The sequence below is a fragment of the Microplitis mediator genome, chromosome 2 (assembly GCF_029852145.1).
Source record: "Microplitis mediator isolate UGA2020A chromosome 2, iyMicMedi2.1, whole genome shotgun sequence".
Taxonomy (NCBI): Eukaryota; Metazoa; Arthropoda; class Insecta; order Hymenoptera; family Braconidae; genus Microplitis; species Microplitis mediator.
In genome coordinates this window covers 10,845,607-10,866,107 of record NC_079970.1, presented here as the reverse complement: position 1 = coordinate 10,866,107, position 20,501 = coordinate 10,845,607, and the positions used below count along the sequence as shown (strand labels likewise).

The following is a 20,501-nucleotide window of genomic DNA, read 5'->3' as shown; positions in this document are numbered from 1 at the left end:
GCTGACAGTCTTTCAGCAATCGTGCTGGCGATCTTGCTGGCAATCTCGCTCGCGATCTTGGTGGCGATCTTGCTCGTGATCTTGGTGGTGATCTTGCTGAGAGTCCTGCTAGCAATCGTGCTCGCGATCTTGCTAGTGATCTCGCTGACAGTCTTGCTAGCAATCGTGCTCGCGAACTTGCTCGTAATCTTCGTAGCGATCTTACCGGCGATCTTGCTGAGAGTCTTGCTCGTGATCTTCGGGGCGATCGTACCGGCGATCTTGCTCGTGATCTTGGTGGCGATCTTGCTCGTGATCTTGGTGGTTATCTTGCTGAGAGTCCTGCTAGCAATCGTGCTCGCGATCTTGCTAGTGATCTCGCTGACAGTCTTGCTAGCAATCGTGCTCGCGAACTTGCTCGTAATCTTCGTAGCGATCGTACCGGCGATCTTGCTCGTGATCTTGGTGGCGATCTTGCTCGTGATGTTGCTGGCAATCTTGCTCGTGATCTTGCTGGCAATCTTGCTCGTGATTCGTGTAGTTAATCAAAAAAGCTTGAGTACCAAATAGTCGAGCCGTCATACTCGGACCGAGACACCTGTTTTTTTTTAAAGCAAAAAAAATTGGACTAGTTGACCGAACAAGCTGGAGAATCAAGAGGTCGAGCTGTCATACTTGGACCAAGTCTACTGGTTTTCCCTATAAAATACAAAAAACATAAGTAAAATCTCCTATAAATATACTATAAATATTTAAAATTGTTTTCAATGTAGATCATTCTTTTGTTTTCTCTTTGAATTCGATTTAATTTAAAAATTAAATGAGCCAATCGAAATTGTTGTTATAAAAATTTTTTGAGCGCTATTTTTAGCAGGGCGAACTTCCTGGCTCTACTCATTACAAAAAATTATATTCAAGAGTATTTTCGAGCTCAAAAATGTATTCACACTAATGTTTTCGAGCTCCTTGAGCACACACACACACACACACACACACACACACACACACACACACACACACACACACACACACACACACACACACACACACACACACATCTGAGTCCCCTGGACTTTATCACACACACGCGACTTTTCTGAACCTATCTCCACGCGATAAACAAGACCCTCTACGTGGCTAAAACTTAATACCTAGGTCCCGCGGTCCCCTGGACCCTCTACGCGACTAAAACACTTATTTTACGCGGTTGGCTTGACCCTCTACGTGGTTAAAACCGTATAATTAATTCAAGCGGTCCCTTGGACCCTCTACGTGATTACAACTTGTTTACTTCTCAACAATTTCCATAATTACACTGTTTGCATTCACATATTTTAACAATATAAAATTCGTTTTTCCCATTTCTTTATATGAAATCAATTTCCGTATAACTATTTACCACATTTTTAAAATCACTAATCAATATGTATAAATAATTGTCTATAACGCTCACAATTTCTTTATTCCAAATTAATTAATAAATTTGTATAAGCCGATTTTACGCATTAACATTTCAATACCAATTTTATATCCCAATACTTAAACTCGAACATTAATTCTCACGTTTTACTTCGCACGACACTTTTATTGTTAACAAATTATTAATTGATTTTATTTAATTTAATTTTCATTAATTTATTCTAATCTTAATGCTTAATTATATGTGACTAGATCCGAGACTAGGTTCGCATGAATATTTCCGGCGCGTGGCTTCCACTAACTGCCTGGAAAGTTCTGGAAGAGTTTTTTCAGCTCGTGGTTTACACGACCTGCCTGGAAACTCCTACTACGTAGTAAATCTGGCCTTCCTGCCTGTATATAACGAAATTAATAATGTCTAAGTCCGGTTCTGATTTAATATTACACGATAATTGACACGACAATACTCCGCGGACACGGCGTTTATTTAAGTATTTTAATTGAAAAATCTTCCGGCCTCTCTGCCTGAAATATTTTACAAAATTTCTAATATGATTTACGTTGATTTCTTTTTCCGTCGCTGGTTCTGTATAAGTTATCTTCGTCGGTTATTTATCCTGAATCGTGTTTTGTTCTCTTTCGTCCGTGTAGTTGGTTCGGGACCGTGTATATCCAAATCGTCTGGAGCACCGTTTTTAATAATTTTCTCGGATATTTAAATACTCTTTCGATTGCCGCAAGAACCATTCAAATCGGTTGATTATTTAAACAGTTATAAAGCGTTTACACACACACACACTCACACACACACACACACACACACACACACACACACACACACACACACACACACACACACACACACACACACACACACACACACACACACACACACGAAAGAGAGAGAGAGAGAGAGAGAGATTAGATTAGATTAGATAAATTAGTTTATTGTTCGTAGAGTCAAACAAATATTACAGACAGAATACAGTATATATAAAGTTAAGTAAAAATATATAGTAATTGTAACAATGTAAGTAGATTTAATTAGGTCAGTATCACCGTAGGACGAGACAGTCATCTCGAACAGTTCAGCACAAAAAGTAGGTATCAGTTGTAAAGTAGTCACTTATGCAATTCTTGCTTGAAAGTCGTTGTACATCGAATACTTCGGATGCTCTCTGGGAGATCATTCCACACATATGGAGCAGCCACAGCAAACGAAGCTTTACAAGCTTCGATGCGATGTTGTGGGATAACAAGTGTAGTAGAAGAGCTAAGGCTACGCAGATTTCTGGCTGCCGTGTAAACAGCAATAAGGTCAGCTAAGTAAGATGGTGTTCGTTCAATGAGAGCCTTACGAACTATCATAATCAGCACACGCGCTCTTACTTTGGAAGTAGTTAGCCATCCTAGCTCATTTCTAGCTTGAGAAATTGGTGAGTCCCAAGGCAACCCCAATATATAGCGCACGCCCTTGTTTACCAGTCGCTGCAGAGCTTTATCAAGTACTGTACCAATGCCATTTAATGCAGAACAATAGTCGATATGCGGTAAAATGAGAGCGTTAACGAGAGTTTTTCTCATATTGACATTGGTAAAGTCCTTTAGGTTACAGAGCTGATAGAAGGCTGAGTTGACTTTCGAAGTAATGTGGTCCACATGCTCCTTAAAAGTTAGCTTTGAGTCAATAAATACCCCAAGGTTGCGTACAGAGTCTACGAAAGGAATATCCAATCCATCACAGCAAAAATTGAGCCGAGACGTGTCAATTGTGTTAACAAAAGACTTTGAGCCAAGAATGATAGCTTTAGTTTCACTAATGTTGAGTTTTAGTGAGTTTTCTGCAGCCCATACACTAATGCATGCTAAATCCTGATTGACAAGCTCAATACGGTCTTCCAGTTCATGAGGATAGTAGGCTGCATAGATCTGGAGATCATCAGCATAAAGAATACGCTTACACTGCCTGATGCAGATTCCAATGTCATTAATGAACAGAGAAAATAGGAGTGGACCCAAGATTGAACCTTGTGGCACCTCACTTTCAGTAAGACATCAATCGGATAAGTTTCCACCCGGATCCTTGACCGCCTGCGACCTACCCGCTAAATTCGACTCAATCCAACGCGCAGCATGTTCAGAGAAGCTTATTATAACTAGTTTTCGCACTAGCAGACTATGATTCACCGTATCGAACGCTTTCGAGAAGTCAAACAATGTGAGCAACATGACCATTCTTTTATCAAAGTTGAATCTGACGTCATTCATTAGCTCAAGCAGTGCTGTTTGTGTACTATGACCTGTCCTGAAGCCACACTGAAATGGATCCAAGATGTTATAACTTTGAATGTTTGTTGGCAAGACTTGATGCAAGGTCGACATGGTTATATGTCGATTTGGAGATAGACGCAAATGCCAGATTCAATTCATTAGCACTGACAGCCAGTGTTTCAAGTACGGGACGTTTGATCAAGTCAAGGTTGCGAAGCTCTTTCCATATTACCGAACCACTAAGACCTGAGAGCCTGGAGCAGTAGTAGTGATTTCTTGCAGCATGAAGCCAAGCACGATGAGAATTCCTGGCTGCACGATAGGCCAGTAGCTCATGAGCTTTCCTATTGCGTTGGTAGCGACGGTATAAGATACGTACGTGGTGTTTCGAGTCACGAAGATCTCTCGTGATCCATGGGGCATGCCTCACTGAGTTGACTGTGATGACACGAGCCGGCGCTATGTCATCAAGATGCTGCGTACTTATACTATTGAAGTAATCTAATGCTTGATTTATGGTGCAATCCGGCGCAGTAACCATTGACCAATCTTTGTCAGTTAAAGAGCTAATAGCAGTTGGATCCAATAAGTTGTCCAATTTCCTTGACACAATTTGTCGACCTTGAGGTGATACCTTAAACAATTTCAGAGAAACATGGATCATGAAGTGACTAGCACCAATAGGCCGATCAGATTTACCCCATGCAGTAATGGTGTCCATCTTGTCCACCATGCAAAGGTCAAGCCACGTTGCAGCATTTTAAGAGATATGCGTAACACCATGGCCGACTAGCTTAAGATTGTTGTTGTTCGTAAAAGTTCTGATATATTCCGCATCAGCGCTAGGTTCAATCTGATTAGCGTTGAAATCATGTAGTATTAGCTTGTGACTGAAACCATCCATGGCAGCACTGATGGTTGATGCTAGGTCTACTGGAATAGTGGACGGGGAATGCGGGGGCCGATAAACAACTGCAATGAACAAATGCAATGAGCCTTTGGCACTCAGTTTGCATGTTAGGAATTCCGGAGATCCCGGTGGTTTGGACCAGACTATTTGAGACTTGAAGTCGACGGTTAGGTGTAAAGATTCATGATAGTATAAAGCAATGCCACCTCCATGAATGTTTCGATTGTTTCTTATGATGTAGTAGCCCTGAAGTTGGACCACTAAATCGGGAATGCTTGGGCTCAACCAGGTCTCCGTGATAGCGATGACATGTTGCAGAGGATTGGAGTCTAGGAACTGTCTTAAGACATTCGTATGCGCCCGCAAGGAATTAGCATTGAGACAACAGACACGCAGATCATAGTATGACTCATTTTTATTGACAGAATTATTGACCTTATCATATACAGAGTTTTTAATGTTGGAATTACATAATTGTGTGAGAACTGTTCGAGATGCTGATTGTTATTGAGAAGTCGGAGCAGGGAGAGTCTTGATTCTAGTGATATCCTCTAGAGATGATATCAGATGCACTAGTGAAGAGTCATCTCTTTTGGCAAAGACGGAGCAGTGCTTGGTCCACACATACTTGTATCCAACAGGTTTGAGTACTTTCTTGGCCTCATTCAGTAGCTTCCAGACTCTACGAGGTAGTAATTCGTTTACATAGACCAAAAAGTCTGCACCAGGCCGGATATCTGGGAGTTGGGAAGAAATAGCAGGATTTGCAGTTACTTTGGTCCACTTAAGTATACCATACTTCTTCTTGGCAGTAATTATTTTGGTTACAAATTTAGGGCTGAGGCATTCAACAGCTAGAGTTAGCCGAGTAGAAAGAGGTTGCTCTTGAGAAGAAGTAGCTGTTGCATTTTTCCCAAGGATCCTCGTATCACCAAAATCATTGGCATCATATTCAACTTGCAGTTCAGTCAGTACTGGATACATTAGTTGAAGTTGACCACACGATGAAAAGGTTCGAGGAAATCCAGAGAAGACCAGCTCGGTGCACGTCGAGTTTTGGTTTAAAACCCTACGTAAGCCAGTTGTATTTGCATTTGTAGCCGCCAGTAGTGCACCTGGAATTTTCTAGAGTATTTCCGGCAACCTGCCTGGAAATATTTTCTACGCAATAGCTCCGGCAGCCTGCCTGGAGTTGATTAATTAATTATTATGTATAATTATTACGATTTATTTGATTTAATTTTAATTTACGACTTTATTTATTTCGGTCACTTAATTTAGACGTGACGATAATCGACATACAACTACGTACTTAATTAATTTTTCCGGCTTCCTGCCTGGAATAAATTAACTGAATACCTTTACAATTAAACTCTCCAGTTCCTTTCCTGCAGTTGTATTGGTCAGATGTTTTGTCCTGGTCTCGTCCTAGTCTCGTCCTGGTAGTTTGTTAGGTCTCGTTCTAGTCTTGTTTTATCCCTGTACTCTTTACTCACTCGTCTTAACCCTCGTACTCTCCTTCAACCTGCTATTCAGACGCAATCAGTAACGTTGACAAAAGGTATCGGCTACCTGCCTGGTATCTTGTAACAATTTTGGATTTAATTTATCACTTGATTCCACAATATAAAAACCAAGTGCGAATTGATAATTACCTGATGTATCGTTGTAGCATCTGAGTAATGGCGTCTCCCTAGGTGTTAGCTCTGGCTCTTACTGCGGCTTAGACAACGTCTATGCAGTCTGATCGTTCCGGTCACAAGTGTCGTTTTTCGTTCCGTGTTCCGATTATAATAACTTACTCCCCGCATGACTTTGGGCGTCTTCGGTCTTCAGTCACTCCTACTTATTTATAATTCTAATTGGGGACTGACAGACGAGCCTCCAATTTTCACACCCCGGTCGACTAGTCGCATCCTAACCCGGATAACCCTGGGTGGTTTTGCAACATTATCGACAGTGCACATAATAGATGTTATTTTAATTTAAATTGAACGCGGTAAATCAAATTTACCCCATTACAAAATGCAATAACTGTGATGACAAATGATTATTGCTTATAATTTTTTCAGAGGCTACTTCAAACGATTTTCTAAACAAATACTCAAATCGATTTTTATCTATGATATCAGAGTATATCTGTTGATCAGATCCATTAGTTTTTTCTTTACAGGATACTTCTAAACCACTTAATGATCAAATGAAATTATCGGTAGTATTTTCTGGGATGTTATTTTTTCAATTAATTTTTGTATTATTTCATCAACTATATTATCGTAGTTTTTCGCCCATACAAAATGAACACTTGTCCAGAATGATCAAAAATTAGTTTTCCCCACACCAAGATATTGACAAATTTGACGGAATAGTGGCTTATTGTTTACAGGATTATCTTCTATTTCATCAAACTTTTGTACAAATTTTAAAACGACTTGAACAAAATTAGTGTGGTTAAATTTTATATTTAATTTGTCTAATGAAAATAGTTTTATGAATGAATTAATTTATATTAATAACTAAAAGTTAAGAACAATCTCTAGTCTGGCATTTGTACAACTGCCTGATCTCAACTGCAGAAAACGAAATTAAATTGTCCAGTTTTGCCACCTACTTCAGAAAAAAAAAATCTGGACGTCGGTTGACCCTGCGGGCCAGCCCCAAAACTTCCCGCTGTTTTCGAGCTCAAGCAGCTTGAAAACATTACTGTAAATATATTTTCGAGCTCATCGAGCTCGAAAATGCTATAACCTGGGATTATTTTTTATAAGCTTTTCAAGCTCTACCAAGTTACGTTTTTTGCTAAAGTTTGACAAGTTAAGAATCGAAAATTATTAATGAGGAAGCGGTTTTCAAATTTTTGTTCTCGATTATGTTCGATGAAATAAATGTATCGAGGCAGAAATCAATGTCAGTGATCAAAATCAAGATTTGAATGAGTTTTGACTTAGGTCAGAGCAATAATATATGAAATATCAGAGAAACATTAAAAACTGGGTTCTCAATTTTTTGCTGATAATATGATTTAAACTAAAGAACAAGTTAGATGACATTATATGATGATCGAAAGAGGCTATAAATAGGAATAGTTAGTATGATTTCAGACACATTTAGAACATTATACACTTATCCAAAAAATTAAAGGAACAAAAAAATTTTATAAATTTTTTAGTGATTTTTGGAAGGCTGCATTTTCGTAAAAAATGATCGTATCGAAAAAATAAAAAAGCAAATTGAAGCTTGAAATCTCTAGTTTAAAGATTTTTCAGCAAAATATTTTTTTGAGCCACGGTTTTTGCGGAATCATAAGAAAAAGGTCGAGGCAAAATTTTTCTAAATTTTTTGGTTTTGTTTTCTAGGTCTACAGGGCCGGGAAAAATTTTTTCAAAAAAACGAAATCATGGCTCGTTTAGGAAATTAATTCAGCTATAATTTGCTTTTTTTGTTTCTCTGTACGACAATTTGCTGCTGAGATATCAGCCTTCAAATGAAAAAGGATTCTTTTGTCTTTGATTATTGATATCTCAGAAAATAATAGTCGCACAGTAATTAAATCGGCAGTTTAAGAAACTTGAATGAACTCCTTACAAGCTCCATTTACAATTTAAAAAAAAAAAAAATTTTTTTTATCCTTGATTTCCTAAACGAGCCATGATTTCGTTTTTTTGAAAAAATTTTTCCCGGCCCCGTAGACCTAGAAAACAAAACCAAAAAATTTAGAAAAATTTTGTCTCGACCTTTTTCTTATGATTCCGCAAAAACCGTGGCTCAAAAAAATATTTTGCTGAAAAATCTTTAAACTAGAGATTTCAAGCTTTAATTTGCTTTTTTCATTTTTTCGATTCGATCATTTTTCACGAAAATGCAGCCTTCCAAAAAAAACTAAAAAATTTATAAAATTTTTTTGTTCCTTTAATTTTTTGGATAAGTGTGTTTTGATTTATCCGGAAAAAATAACGTTTTACGTTATTTTTTTAACTTTTCAGCGCCGATATCTTTTGAACTAATGAACCGATTTTGACGTTTGAGGTGGCAATCGGCGCGTTTTCTCGAATTCTAGAGCTGATACAATTTTGGAATCGATCCGTTCTGCCGTTTTGAAGATGTTTGGAAAAACCTGTTTTTCACCATTTCTTTCTCCAACGATATCTCTCGAACAAATTAACCGATTGAGATGGTTAAGGCGGCGATCGACGCGTTTTATCAAGTTCTAGAGCTGACTAGATTTTGAAGTTGATCGTTCAACTCGTTTCTGAGAAATCAATAAAAAACTAACAAAAAAAATTTTTTTTTTTCGTAATTCGCCAATATTTTCGAGTCTACTTGATCAAATGTTCTGAAATTTTCAGAAAAGTTGACGGCCAACAAGCACACACACACACACACACATATACGTCTGACCCCGGAGAACCTGGTGGAACAGATGTTGTCGTCAGAGGCAGCATGGAAGGCGATAAGTGCCTACGCTGCTGTCGTGATGAAGGAGTTGCGCAGATAAGAGCGAGAGAGAAAGAAGATGACGCCAGAACAACAGGCAGCCCAGGAGATAGCAAGGGACGCCGACCCCTAATCCAGTCAGTCCAACCGCAGTGGGACGGGGGACGTAACGTCGCTTGAAAATGATGGAGAAAGAGCTACGGCTAACGGCCTCTCCCGCGAAGTAATACCTACCGGTGGTACCGCGGGAGGAATGAAAAGGCCACAGAGGAAGAGAGAGAGAAATCTCGGGTTTAGTCGGTAAGGTGGCGTGCCATCAGCCCGACACGCGGGACACCTGCGTCTATCAGTGCATAAAGCATTCACCCTCAACTCTTCAAAAAAAAAAAAAACACACATATACATACACTCGGACATCATTCTGAAAATAGTCAGAATAGCTTCCTAGGACCCCAAAACGTCGACATCTGATGAAAACTCGAGTTTTGAAAATCGGGGTGAAAACAATAACTTCCCGAATTTTTCGAAAATAGTCGATTTTCTTAGCAGGAAATTAAAAATGCGAAAAAGTTGCTTAAAAAATCGAAGATATTTGAATCCCACTTTGACAAAGGGCTTAAAAAATTTGTTTTACAGTCTAGTGAAACATATATTTTTTTGAAGAAAATCAAAAATGTCAGTCTTCAAAAAAAGTCAAAATTTGAGTTAAAATGTAAAGAAAAACGGTGAAAAAGAAAAATTTTTGTTTTTCGATAATTACATTTGAATGTGAAGAAAATAGCCACTGCCGAAATGAAATTACGATAGTTTAATCAGGAGTTGTGAATTTCTGAAAATGACCTCATCGTTATTTTTTCGCGGTTTTTAAAAATTCATATCTCCAAGGTTTTTGAAAATTAAGGGCTCGAAATTCAGGATTAGGTGTCTTTTTATATGTACAAAAACATATAAAAAATTCAACCGGATCAAAAAATATGATTTTCAAAATCAGGTGATTTGGCGTGGAATGACCCATATATACATTTATGATGACAATGACCATACCCGTTCATCGAATTATAAAAATTATAAGTTAAATTAACAATAATTATGTGAGTTTTTCATTTTTCTACAAATTGTAATGGTTGACTGAGCATATTGACCACCCAATTTAGAATAGAAAAAAAAAAGATCATGCATGCGTAGCTCTTGGAAAAAGGAAAAGATGTCATGCTTAGTTTTATCTTTAAAATAATTTTTCTCACTCATATGCTTCGTTCAAAAATTCGAAAAATTTTTTTCTATCATTTTTTCCAAAATATGACAGCAATTTTCAAAAACAAAAAAGTTGCATCTCTAGATAATAAAAAAACGAAGAGGTGCTTTTTTCACAAAATAGGACGAGCTAAAGTTTTTTTTCAATTTCCAAAAAAAAAAAACGAAGGAGCCATTAGATAATAGTGCCATCAAGAAAGTAATACAATATAAAGTTATTCCGATCATTTGAAATGTCAGGTTAGTTTGCTAAAAATTTTGATTTTGAATAAATCCAAAACAGTGAGCTAAAAAAAAAATTGCTAGCATATCTAGTTTATTTCAATAAAATTCTATCCCATTCATTTTTGTCTATAATTAGAATTGTTTAAAAAATATCCGCTATTAAATATTTCATTTTTCTTTGGTCTGCTAACTTCAGGCTCATATACAATTAATAGTCTTTTGACGATTAGAGACGATTAAATGTGAAAAACTATGACGATTATGAGTATTATAGACGATTAATGATGATTTAATTTTTAATCGTTTTTAATCGACTCAAATCGAATTTTCTAATCAGGGATAGGAATCATTAAAACGTACAATCTCGAATATATTCACTAAGAAAATAAAAGTATATTTAAAAAATAATTAGTATTATGACTCTTCAAAATGTGAAAATTGTGGTGTAACTGACAGTCTTAATATATTAATTATAATTATGGTAGTTGTCCTGCTACAATATTGTCAAAAAGTTATGAGCCATATACGTGATTAGAGTAGGTTAGGTGGTAGTTAAAACAAGACATTGCTTTTGATTGATACTGTGCCCACGACAAGTTTACCTACACACTACTTACAAATACGTATACACAAACACAATTGAACATTTTATCAAATTAAAATTTGACAACGTCGCATATGCTCTGCCAGTTGCTGTATAGTGCACACACAAAATATTGAGCTGCGATTTTCAAAAGGTTTTCGCGCATTAACTATATAATGGAATAAGAAAAAAAGAATGTAACGGGGTAATTTGGGTCATTCTATTGACCAAAATTGTGATTTATCACTGATGGCCACCTACCTTACCTGCTACCCCAAATTAAGCATTCGATTAAGTTTTTCGACTTGTCGCCGGGCGCGCTAATAGAAAATACTCTCACGCTAGGCCCAATCATAATTCATTCAGGGAGGGGTTTTCCGATCATTGCCGAAAATAATCGAGAGGAATTAATAAAACTAGAAGACAGCAGTGAAAAAGAGAGTAGTGACCGGAACGACCAGACTGAACAGACGTTCAGGACAGAGTCAGCAGGATCGGGCAAACATCCAGACGCCCAAAGTTACAATCGGGAAGCACCGAGCCGGGAGGACCAAGTGACCACCAGGACAACTACACGGAATAGGACAATTACACGGACCAGGACAATAACCAGACTAGGACAACTAATACTGGACAATCGACGGTGTAAGGATTCCACATAATCGTAATAAGTATTTTATAGAATATTCCCAGAATATTTATTAATTAAATACGAAGTTATACGTCGTGTCCGCGAAGTATTGTCGTGTCTATTTTCGTGTAATATTCAATCACAAACCGGTCTCAACATAATTAGCTTTGTTATTTCCAGGCAGGTTGCATAAAGCATTGCCGGAAAATTCTTCTGGAATTTTCCAGGCAGGTTGCGTAAGGCATTCGCCGGAAAAGCAATTGCAATCTAGTCAAAATTATCTAGTCACTAATAATAGGATAAATTAATTATAATTAATTTAATTAATTAAATAAAATCAATTAATAAAATATAAACGTTAAAGGTGTCGTTAAGTAAAACGTGTTCAAGTTTTGAGTATTGGATATAGAGTCGGTGAATTGAATAGTAAGCGGTAAAATAAAATAAATCTTAAACCGTCTTAACAAAATGATTGATTAAATTGATAAAGAAAGTGGTAGTGGTTATAAATAATTAATGTTAATTGATCAGTGATTTTAAAGTGTAGTAATTAATTATATGAGAATTAATTTTAGTCGGAAAATAGGTAATGAAATTTTATATTGTAAAGTGTGTGAAAGTGGATAGTGTAATTATGGAATTTGCTAATAAGTAAATAAGGTTTTCTAATCACGTAGAGGGTCCAGGGGACCGCGTGAATTAATTAGTTAAGGTTTATATCGCGTAGAGGGTCCAGGGGACCGCGCGGGAAAATATTAGCCACGTAGAGGGTCTTGTCGACCGCGTGGAAAGTATTAAGTCGTGTGTGTGTATTATAGTTCAGGGGACTCAGTGTGAGTGTGTGTGTGATATAGTCAAAGGTATTTGACATTAGGTAATAAGGTTTATAAAATAAAGGTCATAAGGTTTATAGAATAAAGGTTCAATAAATGCTGTCAAGGTTTAAATAAATAAAGGTTAAAATTGTTAATTGTGAAATAAATTAATTAATTATAAATTATCCTTCCTCTTCCTTCTCTTACAAATCTATTTTACACCGACCCTGACGATCTAAGATCCGGCTTTGGGAGGCCGTTATTACTTCCAGTGGCGCCCTTAAAAGGACGACCAGAGTAGCAGCATAGCCCTGTTATAAGAACTAAGTTGAAAAATTGTATTTATTAACCTTTCGTCACTCGCTCAATGAGCGTGGCGCCGCCATTTTTACATTTTAACGTTTTTCTTATAATTTTGAAAATGAGTAAATTTTGGAAAAATTAAAATACTTCAATTGAACATTTTAGAAAATTTTAATGTACTTCAAATGTAAAAAATCAGTTTTTTAGTTGAATAAAAAAATTCTTTAATGGCAAAGAAATTGAAAAGCAGCGGTACGCCACCCGGTGCGAGTGAGTAACCGGTAAATGACTGAATCACCATGTTGCCAAGTTTTACTTGGTTATATTCTTACATGATATATAATTGGTGCTGTGTATAGCTAGCATGGTAAGTAAACAAATTCATTCTTCACAAATAATTATTAATAAAAAAAAAAACCAAATAATTTTCATTAATCATAAAATAATTGATAATACTTATGTTTCTAAATAAATATCAATTTGTTTTATGTCAGTCGATTAATGAGTTGATAACTGTCTTGAAAACACAAGTGAAATTTGGAGGGTTAAATATGCCAAATACGTAAATTTTATATTAGAAAATAAAATTTATCAAGTGATTTTTACTTTAAAGAAGTATTGAATATATTACTATAAATTGTAATATTAGTTAATGTTAACATTATTACCATCATAGTTTTCATTATCAATTAACTCAATAATGTTATAATAAATAAATAATTTAAATAATTCACCTGTTTTCCCCAATTAAGTTTCATTAACAAGAAATAATAATAATAACAATGATAGTAATTATTGTAATTTTAAGAAAATAAAAATTTGTTCAAAATTTGAATCTCAATAAGTACAATTATTGTTTTTATTGACGTTTAATTTAGAATAGATTTGGCAACACCGCGCTCGGTTTAACACGGCGGCGTAGCACTCACCACGCGAGTGACGAAGGGTTAAAAGTTATAGTGTTTTTAAGTCCATAAACTTCTCACGAAATTGACATTATGAGTCACTGATAACAATGTTTTGAATATTAACACCTTGATTGATCGACTTAAAAATGTATCAAATCTGTTCTTTCATCATTTTTTTGTAACACTGTATTTTTTTACATCATTGAAGTGTATATTTTAACTTGAACGATAATTTTCTATGATAAATAAAGATTCAATTTCATAAATAATATATATATATCTATACTAATATAGAGATCTATAGGCTCTGTCTGTACATTGTGTTTATATTTCGAATTATGCGTCAAATATCATTTTTATGAACTACTCATACTGAATTTACCCATTTTTGGAATTTTTGTCTGTCTGTTTGTACCTTTATAACTGATCAACCACGCATCTGATTGAGATGAAATTTTTTATACATATACAAGATGCTGTCACTTAGAATATAGGCTACTTTTTAAATTAATTATAAATCAGCATTCGGGTATATAAATTATTTTTCTAAAAGTACAATAAAAAAACAGTTGAATTACAGCCATCAATTGTTTTTATTCCATTAGCGTTAATGGTTTTTTATATTTTTTTATCGATTAGATTTTGTTTCATTTATCAATTGTTTCTGTCAACTGAATCGTATATCACAGTTTATTAAACAGTCAAAATAAAAGAGTCTAATCTGACTTATTTGTAACTAAGTAAGAATGTAAATCTATTCAATATAGTATCTCTGGAACTATAAGTCTTACGGATTTAAAATTCAGCGTGAACGTTTGTTATGTCATGTAGGTATTCTTCATAAGGGCTTTAATAAAATTTACTCTTAACAGGGTTTGCGTGGGCTTCAAGCGTTAATATGCTGCGGTTTTTCAAATACATACGTTACAGTGTTGAAATTCGGCATGAACGTTTATTATGTCATTTAGGGATCCCTCATGAAACGGCTTTAATAAAATCAACTCCAAAGGGGGTTCGCGGGGGCGTCAAATACTCCTGTTTTTTGAGTATAGGTGTAACTGACTCAAAATTCGGCCTGAACGTTTATTATGTCATGCCAGTACCCCTCGCTAAATAACTATAACAAGATCGGCTTCAAAAGGGCTATGCGAGGGCGTCAAACGTTAATATACTCCCGTTTTAAAATATGTGTTACAGAGTTGAAATTCAGTGTGACCGTTCATTATGTCATGTAAGTATCCCTTATAAAACCGCTTCGAAAAAATTTACTCCTAAGGGGGTTTGCTTCAAGCGTTAATGTGCTTCCGTTATCCAAATACATACGTTATAGAGTTGAAATTCGGCGTGAACGTTTATTATGTCATGTAGGTGTCCCTCATGAAACGGCTTTAATAAAATCAACTCGTAAGGGGGTTCACGGGGCTTTAGAGGTTAATATGCTTCCGTTCATTGAATATATGTGTTACAGAGTTTAAATTCGGCATGAACGTTAACTTTGTCATGTATACAGAAAAAAAAATTCTCGACTGAAGATAAATATTCTTGATTCAAGAAAATTTTTTTGGAAACCTAAATTTTCTCAGATAAAGTAGAAATCTTCTCCGACCAAAGCAAATTTTTTTTAACCAAGACAAATTCTCTCGGCTCAAGAAAATCATGATTTGAATCCCAAAAACATTTGTCTTCCAAAATATTTTCTTAATTCAAGATAACTTTTTTTTCTGTGTAAGTATCTCTCATAAACCGGATTTAATAGATTCAACTCCTAAAGGAGTTTGCGGGAGTGTCAAACGTTAATGTATTCCCGTTTTTTAAATATATGTGTTACAAAGTTTAAATTAAGTATAACGATTAATTGTATCGTCAACTTATGTACTACACTGAAAAAAAACTTTTCTCAAGTATAAAATAAATTATAATAAAAAAAAATTTTTTACGTATTCATTTGAACTAAAAAAAAAATTTAAGTTTGTTAAAACGCAAGATTTTCAGAAAAAAATGAGTTTTTAATTTTTTTTTAATTGATCCACTACTTCAAAAAATTCAAAAAAATTCTTGAGTATAGAGGAGTATAAAAGACATTTTCTGACAAATTTTGGTGAGTGATATATTTCAAAAAGGCTAAAAAAAAAAAGATTATAATTTTCTTTTCTTCGTTAAAAATCGGCTTTCCGTTTGAAAATCACGATCATATGATTTTTTTATGTTTTGGACTCGTAAGAATTAGGAAAAAAATCATCATTGATTAATTCCGAATTTTACTATAATAATAAAAATAATTTCGAAAAAACAGGTTTTTTTGAAATTCTCGAATACCGTTTAGTTGAAGAGGTAAAAATTGAGGTGAATTATTTTCATTTGACACCAACTCGACCCCCTAGGTTTGAGTCAAAAAATCCGTGGGGGCAGAATTCCCATATTAATCCGACTATGCCTTTTTCAAGAAAAGGGAAGTTATTGGTTTCGGTACGATTTTCGAAAATCGAGTTTTCCCCGAACAGACTTGATCTACCGTAAATTTGCGGTATTTTTAACGTAAATTTACCATAGAATACGGTAAATCTACCGTGAAAATTCGGGTGGATTTATCGCAATTTACGATAAATGGGTAAATTGAAGTGGGTTTACCGTAAAATACGGTAAAGTACGTTACAGCCTCCGTAAAATACGACAATGTTACAAAGATACTATTGCAAAATCCATCATAAAACATTAACAATGAATCACAGAACAACGCTGAATCTTTTGTAAAATACGGTAATTCCGCCGTAAATTGCGATAAGCCGGTATTTTTAATGTGGATTACCGAATTGCCGTAAATTACGGTAAATCCACCGTCATTTACGGTGAATCGGCATTATACGCTGGGTTTACCGTAATTTACGGTAATTTGGGTCCGTTAGGGTCATCAAATGTCGGTGTTTTGAGGTCCTAGGAAGCTATTCTGACTATTTCCAAATAGTCATCCGTGTGTGTGTGTGTGTGTGTGTGTGTGTGTGTGTGTGTGTGTGTGTGTGTGTGTGTGTGTGTGTGTGTGTGTGTGTGTGTGTGTGTGTGCGTGTGTGTGTGTGTGTGTGTGTGTGCGTGTGTGTGTGTGTGTGTGTGTGTGTGTGTGTGTGTGTGTGTGTGTGTGTGTGTGTGTGTGTTAGATTTTGGAGTCAATCGGTTATGTAGTTTAGAAGTTACATGAAAAATAAAAATAAAGTTTTTTTTTTTAGGTTTTTTGCGTATAACTCATCCCTGGTTAAAAATACTGATTGAAAAGAATTGAGAAGCGGCCACTCCATGCAAACTGTATATCTATATATTAGACTGATTAAAAAAAATCGACTAATTTTTTTTTTCTTCATTATATTGAAAATATTGTTGGAAATGACGAAAAAAAAATGTGAAAGTTTGAGCTCTTAATATTAATATAAACAATTGCCGCATCGCGATTTTCTATTTCCCGTTTAAATAACATGGGAAAATTTCTTTTTTAAGCTTTGGAATTTTGTAGCTCTCGGTGGGACCAATACTTTTGAATGTTCAAGACATATTCTTATGGGAAATTTGACGCTCTACAAAAAAGGTCTCCTATAATTTTTCGATATTTTTATTTCTTCAAAAGTAATTCGAAGTTAAAATTAGATTGACGATAAATTTTTACATTTTTTAAATTTTTTGACTCAAGCATCAACTTTATCCGATAATTTTAAAGGATATTTTTTGTAGAGCATTTTATTTCCTACAACTTATCTCAGAGAAAATTTTCGATATTTCTCATAAGTTGTAAGTTATTCGCAATTAACTGAAAATTCAATATAATTAATTTGGAGCAACAAAATCTAGATTATTTAAGAAAATCTTCAGTTAATTGCAAATAACATACGACAAGTGAAATATCGAAAATTTTCTCTGAGATAAGTTGTAGGAAATAAAATGCTCTACAAAAAATGTCCTCTAAAATTTTCAGATAAAGTTGATGATTGCTTCAAAAAATTTAAAAAATGTGAAAATTTATCGTCAATCTAACTTTAACTTCGAATTACTTTTGAAGAAATAAAAATATCGAAAAATTATAAGAGACCTTTTTTGTAGAGCGTCAAATTTCCCATAAGATTATGTCTTGAACATTCAAAAGTATTGGTCCCACCGTGAGCTACAAAATTCCAAAGCTTAAAAAATAAATTTTCCCATGTTATTTAAATGGGAAATAGAAAATTGCGATGCGGCAGTTGTTAATATTAATATTAAGAGCTCAAAATTTCACAGTACTTTTTTTTTTCGTCATTTCCAACAATATTTTCGATATAATGAAGAAAAAAAAATCAGTAGATTTTTTTGAATCAGTCTACTATATAAACAAACAAAAGAATTGAAATTATCAAAAAGAATTCGAATTTCATCATTTTTAATTTTTTTCAACCAGTATTGCTAACCAGGGATAAACCACTTGTCCGGTTCGCCTTAAAATGTAATCAGTTCTAAGTCTTTGTGAGCTTTTTCGATTGCATCCAAGAACGCTTGAATCGGTTCATTCGTTCCAAAGATTTCGTTGGACAAAAATTATTTTTTTTCAGTGAAATGCGTTCGTGAAATGAGCTCGAAGAGCTCAAAAATTTCCAAGTAATAATGTTTTCGAGTTCCCTGGGCTTGAAAACAGCGGGAAATTTTGGGGCTGGAAGGTAGGGTCAGGCAGTTTTCAGATTTTTTTATTTTCAGGCGAGTCCAAAGCATAGATTTCCCGCTTAAGGTATACAAAAAGAACTTCTTTATCTTCTGAATGTATTTAATTTTCTTAGGGAAAAGTCAAAAATAGTGAAGAGCTTCAATCAAATCTTTGTTATGCTACTTATAGATAGCTACAGTCGATGAGTGCTCAGTTATTTAGCTTTTTTACTTGCCTTTTTCGAAACTGTTTTCAAATTCATAGTTTCAAATAAGATAAAAAAAAACATCAGCTAACACAAAGTAGTTTTATTTTAACTTATACTAGTTTAATATATACGAGTTCCAGATTGAATAACTTCTGTATAGTATCAATTACTATTTATAAAATAAAAAATATCAACTTTTCAGTTATGTTGTATTTTATATTAACTTTTAAACGGTAAGCCTCAAAATTTGCATGCTACACTGAGAGAAAAGTCGATAGTCACTTTAACTAAAAGGACTTTAACTATTAAAAATTAGTTATTGGTACTAATGCGTTAGTATGGCTAACTATTCAGTAGTTGCCCGAACTAAAAAAAAATTAATTAAAGCAACTAAAATTTTTCTGTCCCCGAAAATTGTTGTTTTAACTAAAAAAATTTAGTTAATAGTAGATGAATTTTTAAATTAACGATAACTTAATTTTTTTAGTATATGTAAATAAAAATTGTTTTTATTATAATTGCTGATTTAAAGTTAATATAAAATAGTTGTTATAAATATAAATCTAGTTAATGGAACTAAAATTTTGAAGTTACTGTAATTGAGTTAAACGTAGGCAGGAAATGGATTTTTAATTTTTTTTTCAAAACTTAATGATTGAGTAAGTAAATGTTTTTAAATCGCCAGAAAGTTTTTGTCAAAAACTTTTTCTCAAACATATTTTTTGTTGCAAAATTTTTATTTTCTAAAAAAATTATTTTTCAAAGAATTTTTTTTTCCAAAAAATTTTTTTTCTTAATTTTTTTAAGAAACTTTAGTTGTTAAAAGTATTTTGAAAATAGAAATAAATATTTATATCAATTATTTAAGATAAATTGGAATACTTAAACTGCACCGTCGTACAAACATTTTCGATTTAAGCATAAAAATATGTTAACTTGAGAAAAAAAATTTTGATTCAAGATAAAAATTGTATGATAATTATTTACTTGGAGCAAGAAAATTTTGATGTTCCGAATCGTAAAAAAAAATGTTCTTTAATCAAGAACATTTTTCTTGATTCGAGTTAACTCTTTTCGATGTAGTTATAATCCGCAAAAATATTGGATAATTTTAAAAAACATTTAGGATCAATATTAATAGCTGACAAATTTTTTCCTTTAGCTAATAAGTTTCGTCATTTGTACGTTATGAAAACCTAAATGCGTCTGTCAAATTTTAGTTTCTCTACACTGTAAAATATTATTGGACTCGGTGTAGTGTAAATGTCTGTGTAAAAATTGTGGTGTGAAAATTAAACCAAGTATCGTATTAAATTTAGGCGGTGTGAATTAGAAATTTTTCCTCCGTCAAGTGTGTATATGTGTAATTTATGATAATTTTGCGTTTAAAGCAAATAATCATGAAAAAATTAAAATGTTCAAAACACGAGTGAATATCTAAATAAAATTGCTTAAACCAAGAGAAAAATTTCTTGGGAGAAAACATATGTATGGAGGAGAGGAAAGTCACCAGTACCAGGCAGCAGTAGCGGGAGTAGTTCGATGCTCGCCACGAGATCGCGCCCAGCCGCTGTGTAGTGTCTCTGGCAAGATATATATCTTAGAACTGTTAAATTCCAAAGTTAAAAACAATTTCGTCATCAGTACAACTCTGTCATTTGAAAAAGTGACAATTACATTTTTGGATTGTATTATAGTTTATCCTATATTACATCAAGACATTAATATTTATTATTAATGGTTCAATAAATAATTTATCTTTGAAATTAAACTTGAACTTTTAAAAAAAAATTAATTCTAATTAAAACTCTATAGAGTCTCTATTTAATAATTAAAACAATGTGAATGGTATATTTGTACGAAAAAAAATCATTTATTGCACGCCTCATAAGCGAAGCGTTGAGGTAGTG

General features: G+C 34.2%; 2 protein-coding genes across 4 annotated transcripts in view; both read right to left on the bottom strand.

The window, feature by feature from the left end:
- The window catches only part of LOC130678771 (DNA-binding protein RFX2), a 115,527-nt gene that overhangs the window by 92,580 nt on the left and 2,446 nt on the right, over nucleotides 1–20,501 (bottom strand). The gene's annotated exons all lie outside the window — the stretch shown is intronic.
- Nucleotides 2,521–2,982, bottom strand: LOC130664281 (uncharacterized). Its single transcript, XM_057464169.1, has one exon. It carries the CDS (start codon nucleotides 2,980–2,982, stop codon nucleotides 2,521–2,523), a length of 462 nt encoding a protein of 153 aa, XP_057320152.1.